General features: G+C 39.8%; 1 protein-coding gene and 1 long non-coding RNA gene across 3 annotated transcripts; one reads left to right on the top strand and one right to left on the bottom strand.

Moving 5' to 3' along the window:
• Positions 1-620: 620 nt before the first annotated feature.
• On the bottom strand, positions 621-6,824 carry LOC125016913 (myeloid cell surface antigen CD33-like). 2 transcript variants are annotated; one of them, XR_007113791.1, is made up of 8 exons: positions 6,700-6,824; positions 4,738-4,828; positions 4,239-4,634; positions 3,842-4,141; positions 3,636-3,735; positions 3,506-3,543; positions 2,475-2,631; positions 621-1,971 (listed from the first exon to the last, which is right to left on the bottom strand). XR_007113791.1 is itself a non-coding variant. In XM_047599678.1 (8 exons), the coding sequence occupies exons 2-7, from the start codon at positions 4,781-4,783 to the stop codon at positions 2,588-2,590; spliced, it is 924 nt and encodes a 307-aa protein (XP_047455634.1). In that variant the 5' UTR covers positions 4,784-4,828; positions 6,700-6,824; the 3' UTR covers positions 621-1,971; positions 2,583-2,587. The 2 variants fall into 2 exon arrangements, 1 of the variants encoding a protein (XP_047455634.1); XM_047599678.1 differs by having other exon boundaries at positions 2,583-2,631.
• A 551-nt stretch (positions 6,825-7,375) lies between these two features.
• On the top strand, positions 7,376-9,999 carry LOC125016920. The gene is made up of 3 exons (XR_007113792.1): positions 7,376-7,912; positions 8,435-8,568; positions 8,840-9,999. It is a non-coding gene; the product is annotated as an uncharacterized LOC125016920 (long non-coding RNA).
• Positions 10,000-12,067: the final 2,068 nt, after the last annotated feature.

Here is a 12,067-nt window from a genome sequence, read left to right on the forward strand (position 1 = left end):
GACGGCCTCTCCCCATTTAATAGAATTTAACAATAACACATTCAGGCTATGCATTGTTCAGTGTTTGAACATACTGTTTGTGAATTTAATATTCCCCATGCATGTATTCATGCACTTCATTTTATTTTATTTTAACTGCAATGTTGAGAAATAATGTCACAGATGTTTATCGTTCACATCTCATCTTCCAGTTTTGCCACTGCTCAGGCCATAGGAAAAGGAAGAACAGGAAACATCACTAATGTGAGTACCTCAGGAATCGTTACAGAGGACACAGAAGCCTCTCGAAATCCCACTAAGGAACCACCCATATGGGCCTTAGTCCAGGCAGAGGCATGCCCTAAACAAAGATATGGGATTGTGCAAACATTTTTTTTTACTTCAATCTCTTTATGTCTTTCATACTATGACAGAGAATGCTTTGTTTCTTCCAAAACTACGGCTGCTGGTGTTAAACAGTCAACTGCTTCAAGACAGTCCTGGCGGAGTGTGGTCCTACGTGAGAAAACATAGAGGCAAATAAAGTAATAGCTTTATGACACTTGAGCTTTGTAGAGACACCCTCTTGTGGAGAATGCAAGTATTACCAATCAAGCGATGAAGAAGAACTCTCCACAATCTGAGAACAAAGTCAAATTTAATGAACAAAGAGAAGAACTTACATAATATTGCTTATATATCAGTTCAGGAAAAGAAGTAAGTAAATGAGTTTAATATGTAGCATAGGCATATTAACAAAGAAACATTATCAGCACACATTTATGGAAGATACCACACCCTGCTATCACTGTCTATAATTGTCAACAAAGAAAACAAAGCAGAAAGATTATGCACTACTGACATGCTTATTAACTTTAAGAATTGTATCTTGTTTTTTTCTTCACTGAAGCTGATAAGTGAATCAAAGCAAACTGATTTAAAAAGCAAACTTGCCAAAAAAAACAAGTATCCCCCATCCTCCACAAATGCAGGAAAAAAACCACAAAAACTGAAACTAAAAGACAGGGAAATAAGATTGAATCTAGGGATATGACTCAACTAGACTAACAACACGACAGCCAACAAAGGGAAAGGCAGGGCTATATATATACAAGAAGGCCAAGGGATGACGACAGGTGAAACAAATCAGGGGAATCACATGGGGAATACACAGAGTAACACAAAACTGGAAACGAAGGGACTTAACAAAATAAAACAGGAAATCCAAACACAATGGAACACGACAGTTCCATTGTGTTTGAAAAAAAAAGTAAAGAAAATTTCTCACGTTCACAACGCATCTGTGTGGCCTTTATTTCCTGTCTTTAACAACACCATGCAAACAGAAACCGAAACTCCAGGCAACACCGTTATAAGGGGAATTGTTTCCATAAAAGTCCATGAAGTCCGCTACACAACTCAAGAGACTTGTAGTTTATTTAGTTCAATTATAATTTTGTGTTGTTAAAATCCTACCTGATTTTGCTGCTGGCTGGTTGACCACAGTTTGTGTTTGCAGAACACACGCCACTCCTCTCCTTCTGGTCTTTCAAGTTTTTTCCCGAATAAAATCTTCCTGATAGAGACCACCCACTTGCTTTTAATTATGCATGTGCGATACCACTATTTTAGCCCACAATCCGACATCAAGAAATACCAAGGCCAATATCCCGATACCAATAACGTCTACTTGTGTATATGAAAAGGGTGACTTTTACAATGAACATTTGTTACATAACACTACTTATATATCAGTTCAGGAAACAGGAAAACATATGAGTTAGTAAATGTAAATGAGTTTCTTCTGTAGTAAAGGCGTATTAACAAAGAAACATTATGGGCAGAGATCTCACAAAATTGCTCAAAACAATCCCCCATCCTCCTTCATGTGTCTTTTGTCCTTCCTTTAATTTGATTCCTACTTTAAAAGCCACATATAGGACTCAGATACTGGTGACTTTGAGCTCCTTCTTCTTGGTGTTGTTGGACTGCCTGAGAGAAAATAAGAAAACACAGATTAGATATTCTCTTCTAAATGTTTTTATTAACATATTGTGGAACTGACAACAAACACCAGTTGAATTTTAAATGAAGCACACATGACACATGAAGCAATAATATACACTATGAACAATACATCCCACTTTTTCTCCTATCTCTGCAACTCTGCAGGTTCTCTCTAGACTATAATAGTTGTATAAGTTTCTATTACATTTACAACAGATAATAGTTATGATATTCTACATGAGTTTATCACTGGAGCCACAAAGGAAACACATGTGTATCCTCACTGATACAGTAGCTCCTCAAGATTTAGATATTGTGATTCTTGGGTAACAGGCCAGAGGACAGAGGAGATAAAACAGTGAATGTGCATCACCTCTATCGTGTACTCTTATACCATGTTTATAGGCTGCACATGTGCTTTATTTAGATGTATATATGTATGAATTTATCGCACTCCTTCTCAGAATCCACAAAATCTCAATGCTCACCTCAAGGACTTCGAGTCCATTCCCCTCTGTGCGTAAATGTACAGTTACAATAATTAAACTGTTAAAGTCCAGAAAAATAAAGAATGGAAAAAAAATGTGTGGTCTCACGTATTTTAGAGAAACCTGTTTCTTCGCTTCTCATCTTCAGAATCTGGCCCTGATCATACAATGGAAAAGAAGAACAGAAAGTGAAGTTAATTTCATTTATATCACCAAATCACAACAGAAGTCATTTCAGGTGACTTTTCCTGTAGACCACATCTGGACCGTGTTCTTTTAATAAGCAATGATCTTGCTGATTTAAGTTAAGCGAAGATATTTATTTTTGTTTTCTTCATCGTTGTGTATTTCCGCTTGTCCTCTGCTTTCTGTTTTACAATGGACGGAGCATATATATGTCATATATATGTCTATATCTATGCCTATGGCCAGAATGCCAGAATAAAATCTGACTATCGGGCCTAGTAAACCCAGGGGAGACACTGCTTAATACGATCATTATTTCACCACTATAGAAACCAACCAACGACAAACATCTGGTCTGTAGTTTATGTAGTCATGGTGTGTATGTTACATGTTTTGTGCTGAGCCACAGATGTGTGTGATAAATGATAAGTTTGTGTGTGTGTTGTGTTATTTTGATTGCTCATATTATTCTTGGCAATAGAAACATTTACCTGCTTTTCACAAATTTGGGTCTGTGCCTGGATACTCTTAAAGCAACAGTCTGATCGACACTTACAGTGCAACCATTGGAAAAGGCATGAAAAGAAGCAAACTGATCATTTGGAATTATTTTATAGGTTGAATTTAATTCATGGAAAACATAATTAAGTCTGTTATTCAGATATTTTTTTAGGAGAAAAGGGGAACTGTCAGAGAAGAGAGAGACAGTTCACCACTGCCTTTGAGACAGTGTGAAGGTGGTTCAACATGCTGGGACAGATGAAAAAATATCTCCATGAATCCATGAGCAAACTGTCAGAACAGCACTACAAACTGAATTAGATTTTAAATGTTTTTCAACTTACCTGCCCTTACTTGACTTTGGAGCTCTGCAATACGTTTCCTTAAGCAGAAAGAAAAACACGTTACAGAAAGTGGTAAAAATACATATAATTTTTGTTAATATGAACTTATCGCTGCAGTCAAATGCCTCACTTGTATTTCTTCACCATGAAAACACAGAGGAGTCCAAAGATCACAGCAGTGCCAATCCCCACTGCAGCAGGGATGATGATGTGGTTGTAGTTTTCAGAACCTGCAAATGAAGAAAAGTTAGATTGATGATTGCATTCTTCTTTTATATTGCACAAACGAGAAAATAAACGAGAGGGTAAATGACCAGCAGAGACAAAAGATCTCACGTTTTACATAGAGCGTCACAGTTGTGGAGGATTCCTTCCTTCCTCCATAAAATTCAGCTGTGCAGGTGAGCTCAGTGTAGTCGTCCTTGGCTTCTGCTACAAATGTTAAGGTGGACGTTGCCTCCCAGTTTCCACCATGGTGTTGTTTATGAATCTCAGTGATGTCTTCTTCAGTGCCCCGGTTCCATGTGAGTTTAGGCAGATGGGAGGGACAGGTATGTGTGACTGAGCAAATGATAGTGTAGGGTTTTCCTTCAATGGCTGTCTTTGGTGGTGTCAGGACAGGTTTTGGAGCATCATCTATAAATGAAAAAAGGCAAGAAGAAAGTAAGAGACTGACTGATGTAGCAGGTATAACTGGTATAGATAATGAAGACTTGAAAAGTTGGTGACATACGGAGCATTTTGAACTGGACACAGTCCTCAACAAAGGAGAACTTGTCTTTGGTGGGTTCATTGGTCTCTTTACGCACTACTTCGACTCGGAAACAGAAAGGACCGTTGTCATGATCTTTCATATCAGTTATTTCCAAGGTGCAGTTGTTTTCACCCAGACGTCCCAACAGTTGTGTTCGCTCTTTAAAGTTGTCCAAGACCCTTGTCTGATCCTCGTGATAGATAAATTGATCAAACTTGTCTTGACGATGCCAGAGTCCTCTGAGTCTGGAGTTCGGAAGCAGTCCTCCACCATGGGTGAACGAACAGGGCACCACCACACAGGAGGTAACGAGAGCATCAAGGTCTTTAACAACAGTAGCCTTCCATTCTCCACTAAACACAGGACTGCAAACAGCTGAAAGGAACATTCAGGAGTGACATGGACAGAATTACTTACATGGTGTGATGTTATTATTAGTGTACTGTGTTGAAACGGAAGATGTGACTATTCATGTTACCTGTCAAAAGCAGAGTGAATATTAGCATCTTTCTCTCTGTGTCCATGCTCGTCTGTCTGAAGATGTCTCGGTGTGTAACACTGATGGATGTCTAAGAGAAAAACAGGACTTTATGCAACTGTTTAAAAAATTAAAAATGAACAGTTCACAAACTATCTGGGCCTGGCCCATCCAACACTTGTCATACACAATAGCTGCTGAAATATACATTTGTAGGCTATATGCCTTTGTTGGCATGCTTTGCAAGTGTAAGTGACCCATGAGCCTTCAGATTGAGTCCAGAACATAGTCGTGAGCATATTTTGATTTTACCCGTTGAATTGTAATTATTATTGATATTTTTTTCCATTATTCATTCTATTTATCTAGTTTTTGTTGCAGGAAGTAGTGTAAAACAGCCAGAGCAATGTTCAGCATACTGACTGAGGACATTTTCTCAACAATTATTAAAGTAACAGTGAAAACACATTTTTATCCTATACTCAGTTTCTGTGGTCAGATTGAAGTCATCATTACGCATATAACTTCAGTGTTAAGAAAATTGTTAGTTAGTTCAGCTACAGTGAGCTGAAGCTGGAAGATCTAAGAAAGATTTCAGTCCTTCTGTCTTCTCTTTTCAATGATGGGACACAAGAGAAAGTGAAGATCAGTGTAATGGGTTGATCCCGGTAAAGCATTACTAAGTAACACATTACTCTAATCTCACTACTTTTTTCCAGCAATGACTTATCTACATTCGGGTGCTTCCTCCATCCAAATGTCACAGCTGAAATCGAGACTTCTTCAATCTTCCATTGTCCATTTTTGGTGAGCCTGTGTGAACTGCAGTCTCAGTTTCCTGTTCTTAGCTGACAGGAGGGGCAGCTGGTGTGGTCGGTCTTCTGCTGCTGTAGCCCATCTTCTTCAAGGTTCGACATGTTGTGCGTTCAGAGATGGTATTCTGCATTCCTACGAGTGGTTATTTGAGTCACTTTTGCCTTTCTATCATCTCCAACCAGTCGGCCCATTCTCCTCTGACCTCTCATGTCGACAAGGCATTTTTGTACACACAACTTCCACTCACTGGATATTTTCTCTTTTTCTGTAAACCCTAGAGATAGTTGTGTGTGAAAATCCTAGTAGATCAGCAGTTTCTGAAATACTCTTTCTTCCCTTTCTTCCCCATTCTGATGCTTGGTTTGAACTTCAGCAAGTTGTCTTGATCACCTCTACATTCCCAAATGCATTCAATTGCAGCCACGTGATTGACTGATTGTATGTGCTATTTATATGTGTTACCAAGCAATTGAAAAGGTGTACCCAATAAAGTGGCAAGTGACTGTGTGTGTGTGTGTATGTATACATATGTGTGTGTGTGTGTGTGTGTGTGTGTGTGTGTGTGTGTGTGTGTGTGTGTGTGTGTGTGTGTGTGTGTTGATGATAGCCCCTATTCTTCATACTCAGTAGTTGTTGGTGGCCTTTAATGGAATTAATGGAATTAACAGCACTACCTGCTGTTAATTGAACTTCAGCAAGTTGTCTTAATCACCTCTACATTCCCAAATGTAGATATATAGATATATATAGACATATATGTGTTAATGATAGTCCCTATTCTTCACACTCATTAGTTCGTCACTGGAATTAACGGAATTAACAGCACTACCTGCTGTTGTGGAGTGCGTTTTAATGGCCATTTGTGTGTGGCTCTGAAGGCATTTACTCGTGGATCAAAAAATTAATGCCAAAAGTCATGTGACAGTGGAAAGATTGTGCCAAAAGTCATAGTTGTAGAATTGTGTTTTGTACTTTGTGGACTTTTTCACAAAATCTTTGGAATTTTATTGAAGTACAATGCTTGAGTTATGTTACATCTTTGTCTTAAAATTGTAAAAATTAATATCTAAGTATCAACTTCCAAAGTAAGGAATATTTTGATGTAGCTATTTAGTTAATTCTAATTTTGCCTTGTTAAAATCCTACCTGATTTTGCTGCTGGCTGGTTGACCACAGTTTGTGTTTGCAGAACACACGCCACTCCTCTCCTTCTGGTCTTTCAAGTTTTTTCCTGAATAGAGTCTTCCTGATAGAGACCACCCACTTGCTTTTAATTATGCATGTGCGATACCACTATTTTAGCGGACGATCCGACATCAAGAAATACCAAGGCCAATATCCCGATAATAACGTCTACTTGTGTATCTGAAACGGGTGACTTGTGTGTAATTATGAAAAATGATTTTTTTTACCTCTGTATTTGTAAGAATTAAACAAGCTGCCAAATACCAGACATCTCTTTAATAAGTGCGATCAAAGACAATGTGTGCAAATCAACAAGTCAGCTGAAAATCTGAGCAAATCACTCTGAAAAAAAAAATCTCTCTCAAGCAAAAACAAAAACAGTCTTAAGGTTAGCACTTGACAGAACTTGAACTTTGACAACAAAGGTATCATTCCATTTATGTGTTTTTGTTAAGAAACAACAGCATGTTGACATGATCTACTTCTGTGATGTATTTTCACTACATACCCGGATGTTGCCCGCCTCTCTGAATTTAAGGGCTTCCACCATAGAGGTCTGGTTTAGGTGGGGAAGCAATTCCCTGCGCTCCCTCTCCTTACACTCAGGGGTGGATTGGCCATAGGGAGTACCGGGACTTTTCCCGGTGGGCAGGTCAATAATGGGCCGGTGGCTGCAGTTTTTTTATTTATTTATTTTTTATTTGTTTATTTAGTTTTTGCTGCGCCTTGCCATGGTTACTCTTCCGGTCCAGGGGCAGAGACATGCACCGGCCCACAGAACTCCGCTGCAGCCTACTACAACAAAATGGACAATGCGGCCAAAAAGCGAAAAGGCGGAGTGGAAAAGCAAAGAGAGAGAGAAAAAAGAAAAGCTCTAGCAACCGACGCTGCTACGAGCAAAAAAAAATTCAGAAATGTTTGCTGCGGGGGCAAGCGTGGCCGGAGCGGCTTCAGGAGTGGGTCCTTCTCAGCAGCAGGTGTCGGACAGTGAGTCAAGTGAGGCTCCCGCTGCCATGGTGGTGCACAGTCACGGGCTGACAGGCCCAGAGAGCCCTGACAGAGTTGTCAATCGATCACGACACATACCATGGTGGGGCGGGACCTCATGGCATGGGCGGGAGTCGCGGGACAGGCAGCTGCTGCGCCGGGAGACGTGCGAGTGGAGGCATACATGGTAAGTAACGTCAGCCTGGGGCTGGCTAGGCTACATTTTGAGACATGTCCAAAACAAAGTAGAAAACGTTTTTATGTTGAATGTGATGTGGCCTAATTAATTCCAAACTTGTGACAACATATTAGCCCAGAGTTGAAGGCTCGTGACTGTAATATTATGGGTTATTATTGTTCAGATGATTTAGCTAAACGAGCTAACAGCTGCTAACGTCAGGAGTTGCCATAGCAAGTGAACATTGACATGGACTAATGAGCTGAAAATAGAGATGCAGAATCAAGCTATTGAATTTTAGCATGAAATACAAGTTAACCTATAGTAAATAATTAGTTTAATTGGCAATATTTGGAACTGAATTTATTGTAATCTTTGAATTCATTTATTGTTTACTGAAGTGACAACTATTTGAGTCGCTGCAAAAATCAAGAAAATGAAATGCTAACAAGTCCAGCCTTACCATTTTCTTTCCTGTTAAATTTAGCTTTCAGCTGAATGAGCGTTACCTGTTATGTGTTACCCTCGCAGCCTGTACTAAGCAGGGTGGATCGGCCTCTTTGAGCAGCTCCTGGGTGTAGGCCATGAGTCCTGCGTGCTCCAGCAGGCCCTGCCTTTCGAAGACCTGCCTGGACAACGCCTTCTCTCTCCTGCTGCGGGATAGGGTAGGTAGATATAATTTGTGTGTAACTTTAATTTCTGTGTAAATGTGATTGTTTCCTGGTTGAAGATTTTAATATCAAATATCTGCATATCTTTTAAGTTCAATTAACATTTATGCAGGTAGGCCTCAGGGCTCTTTTGAGACACAAGTCATCCTTCATGACAGATAAATTTGTTCACCGAGTGTCACTACGTCACAAAAAGGCTTCATGGCTACATATACTTGTCAGTACACAGATACTGAGTACAAGTTCTGTTTGCTGTTTTTTGCAGGTGATGAATTAGGTGAGGAGTGGAGCGTGCTGGCTGCGGACGAGGAAGTAGGACAATACATACATGTGCACATACACGCATATGAGAATGCATATCATTTCAGACCCGTAATTCATGGCTTATACTTTTTCACACATCTATAGATTTTTTTTCAATTCTCTATTTATGGTTTCATAATAACTGAGTCACTGTTAAAACAATTCTTTCCTTCTTCACATTGCACAGGTGAAGCACTTGACAGCTGCAGACGTTGGCTAGTGCTGTTACAACACCGAGGAGGAGTGGATTGGGTTTACCATTAGTCATGATAGTTGTGCTTTCATTCTCCGATCCCCCACCACACTTTGATGGAAAAATAAGAAAATACAGATAAATATACAATTGCACACATAACATTTTGTGACCAGAGTGTGATCATATTGTTGTCTGATCCCGCACAGAGCTACATATGTGCGGAAAAGAAGTGGAAACAATAGTTTCTGTTCTTTAACTTCGACCTGAGCGAAAGACGGTGAGAAACTCATCTAAGAGCCTCTATCAGGCATTGCCACCTACATCCGCCTAGATTTACCTGGGCCAAAACATCTCTAAAATTGTTCAGGTTCACCTTTTCTCATCAGATTTTACATTAATAATTCATATTTGAATTGGGCTTTTATCCTACATATCAGAGGTGTTTTTTACTCTAAATAATGTGCTGTTGTTTTCTTGTTTTGTTTTGTTTTTAGGTGAGAACTGAAATTTATATTTTTTACTTTGTTCCAGGTGAATTTTCTCTGACACAGTAACATATCTTTATTCTGACACTAAGCAATCTCATTATGACATTATTATTCATACAGCCCTTAGAGTTGTGAAGATATAACCCATTTATTATTATATGTCTGTTTGTGAATTTAATATTCCCCATGCATGTGTTCATGCACTTTATTTTATTTTCCTTGCGATGTTGAGAAATAATGTCACATATGTTTATCGTTCACATCTCATCTTCTAGTAGAGACTCCCTCTTGTGGAGAATGTAAGTATTACCAATCAAGCAATTTTCATATTCATAATACACAGGACGAGATGTTACAATCTCTTGTGCCATGATCTAAGGCAAAACTCCTTTAGAAGCCCAGTCCAACTGTAGAACCAACCAGCAGACCAGTGGTCAGCTACTAACTAGCCTAGCCAGCAGCAGTAGGTAATAGAGATGATGGGAATGCGACTATACTCGAACCAGACATCTCTTCCTTCTGCCTATGTCAGAAATGACCAGTGATGGGAGTAACGCCGTTAAAATAAATGGCATTACTAACTGTGTTACTTTTTTTCAGTAAGATAGTAATTAGTTAGATTACCCATCTAACTAATTACCATCTCCATCGTGGTAACGCCGTTTCCGTTACTGACAATTAAATGGGGCACGTTACAAACTAAAGCTGTCTGTTTTCATCTGACTTGGTTCTCAGCCATGGGCTCCGCAGAGCTGTTTTTTTTTTTATTTATTTTTTTATTATTATTATTTGGCGAGGAGAGGAGGGAGGGGGCGAAACAACGGCATAAGTGATGATAATTGGCTAGGCTGGAGTAAGCTTTCATGATAGGCCAACACCCACCCAACTAGCAGAGTTAGTGCCGTTCATGGCAGCAATGGCGAGTGCGGAGGAAAAGTTGTCCTTTTCGTAGTGGAAGTACAGGCATAACTTCGATATCCTTGAAATAAAAAGAAAAAACATATATGTGTAGTGTAAATTATGTCCTGGAGCAAAGCGTTAGTCAACGTCCATTCTAAGCAACTCCAATTTAATGAAACATCTCTCAACGGCACACACTTCAACTAAACTACTGGCCAAAGATGACAATGATAGCAGCAGGCCAGGTGTGGCTAACGTGAGCTCCGCTAACAAAGGAGGGAACGGAGCCACACTGCCCAAGCAGCTAAAGCTGGATTTTTCTGCTCCAGCTTCACGAAAACTCGTGACGCAGGTTGAACCGAATGGACTGATAGGCAGGTATGTTGTTGAGAACATGCTCCCGTTATCAACAGTTGACTCAAACTCCTCCAGAGCCCTCATTGGCAAAATACTGGTGAGAGCAGGTGCCGGTCCATCATGCAGAAAGACATTTTCTAAATACATAGATGCTGAATGTGCTAAAATGAATGCAGAGATCAAAAGGGGATTTGAAGAATTAGAATATGTCTCTACTACTGCAGATATTTGGACTGCACATAATAAAACCTATCTTGGTGTAACTGCCCACTGGATACATCCACATAGCATGGAACGAAAGAAAGCAGCCTTGGCATGCAGAAGATTTACAGGCCGTCATACTCATGACAGTACTGCAACTGAGCTTGACAACATTCACGCATCCTATGGCATATCACACAAAATGACATCAACTGTCACGGGTAATGGCTCTCATTTCATCAAGGCCTTCAAAAAGTACCAGCCAGTCAAGGAGGATGAGTCTGGGGACGACGATGATGAGGGGACCTTTATGAAGATTAATGATGTCTTGCAAAACAGTTTAGGTGATGATGATGATGTGGTTGCTTTCCCACCACATCAGGGATGTGCATCGCACACCGTAAACCTTGTTTGATGTACTGATGTTGACAAGTGGATATTGTCAAGACCAGAAACTAAATCGATATACAGAACTGCTATGAGCAAACGCACAGCCTTATGGAACAAGGCTAGCCATTCAACTGTAGCTGCAGATACTGTCAATGATGTCATCGCAAGGAAGCTACTAGTTCCTTGCACTACGAGATGGAACTCGTTTTATGAAGCCCTTGCTCGCATCTGTGAGTTCCACATAGTTGAGCTGAACACCATCTCCTCCAAGTTCAGGTTGAAAGCCATCACAGAACGGGAGCATCAGTTTCTCAAGGAGTACTGTATGGTGCTGAAGTCATTAACAGTAGCTTTAGACATTCTTCAGGGAAAGGACAACTGTTTCCATGGCACACTCCTACCCACACTGGAGACATTGATGTTCAGGACCCTGGACTTGAAGAGTGGTCTGCAAATCCTTATTGATCTTCCAGAGACAATTTTTACAGTAAGTAACACAGTTTACAGCTATTTTTTATGTCTGTCAGTTGTGTGAAGGTTTGATTTATTTAATTTACACTACAGAGTTAAAGCACTTCATAGTTAAACTGTTTACTTTTATGGTTAAGAAAATACTTGAACAGCATAGTATGTACAGAGAGTTAAAAGCACTTAATTG

This window comes from Mugil cephalus, chromosome 11 (assembly GCF_022458985.1).
Source record: "Mugil cephalus isolate CIBA_MC_2020 chromosome 11, CIBA_Mcephalus_1.1, whole genome shotgun sequence".
In the NCBI taxonomy this organism is placed as follows: domain Eukaryota; kingdom Metazoa; phylum Chordata; class Actinopteri; order Mugiliformes; family Mugilidae; genus Mugil; species Mugil cephalus.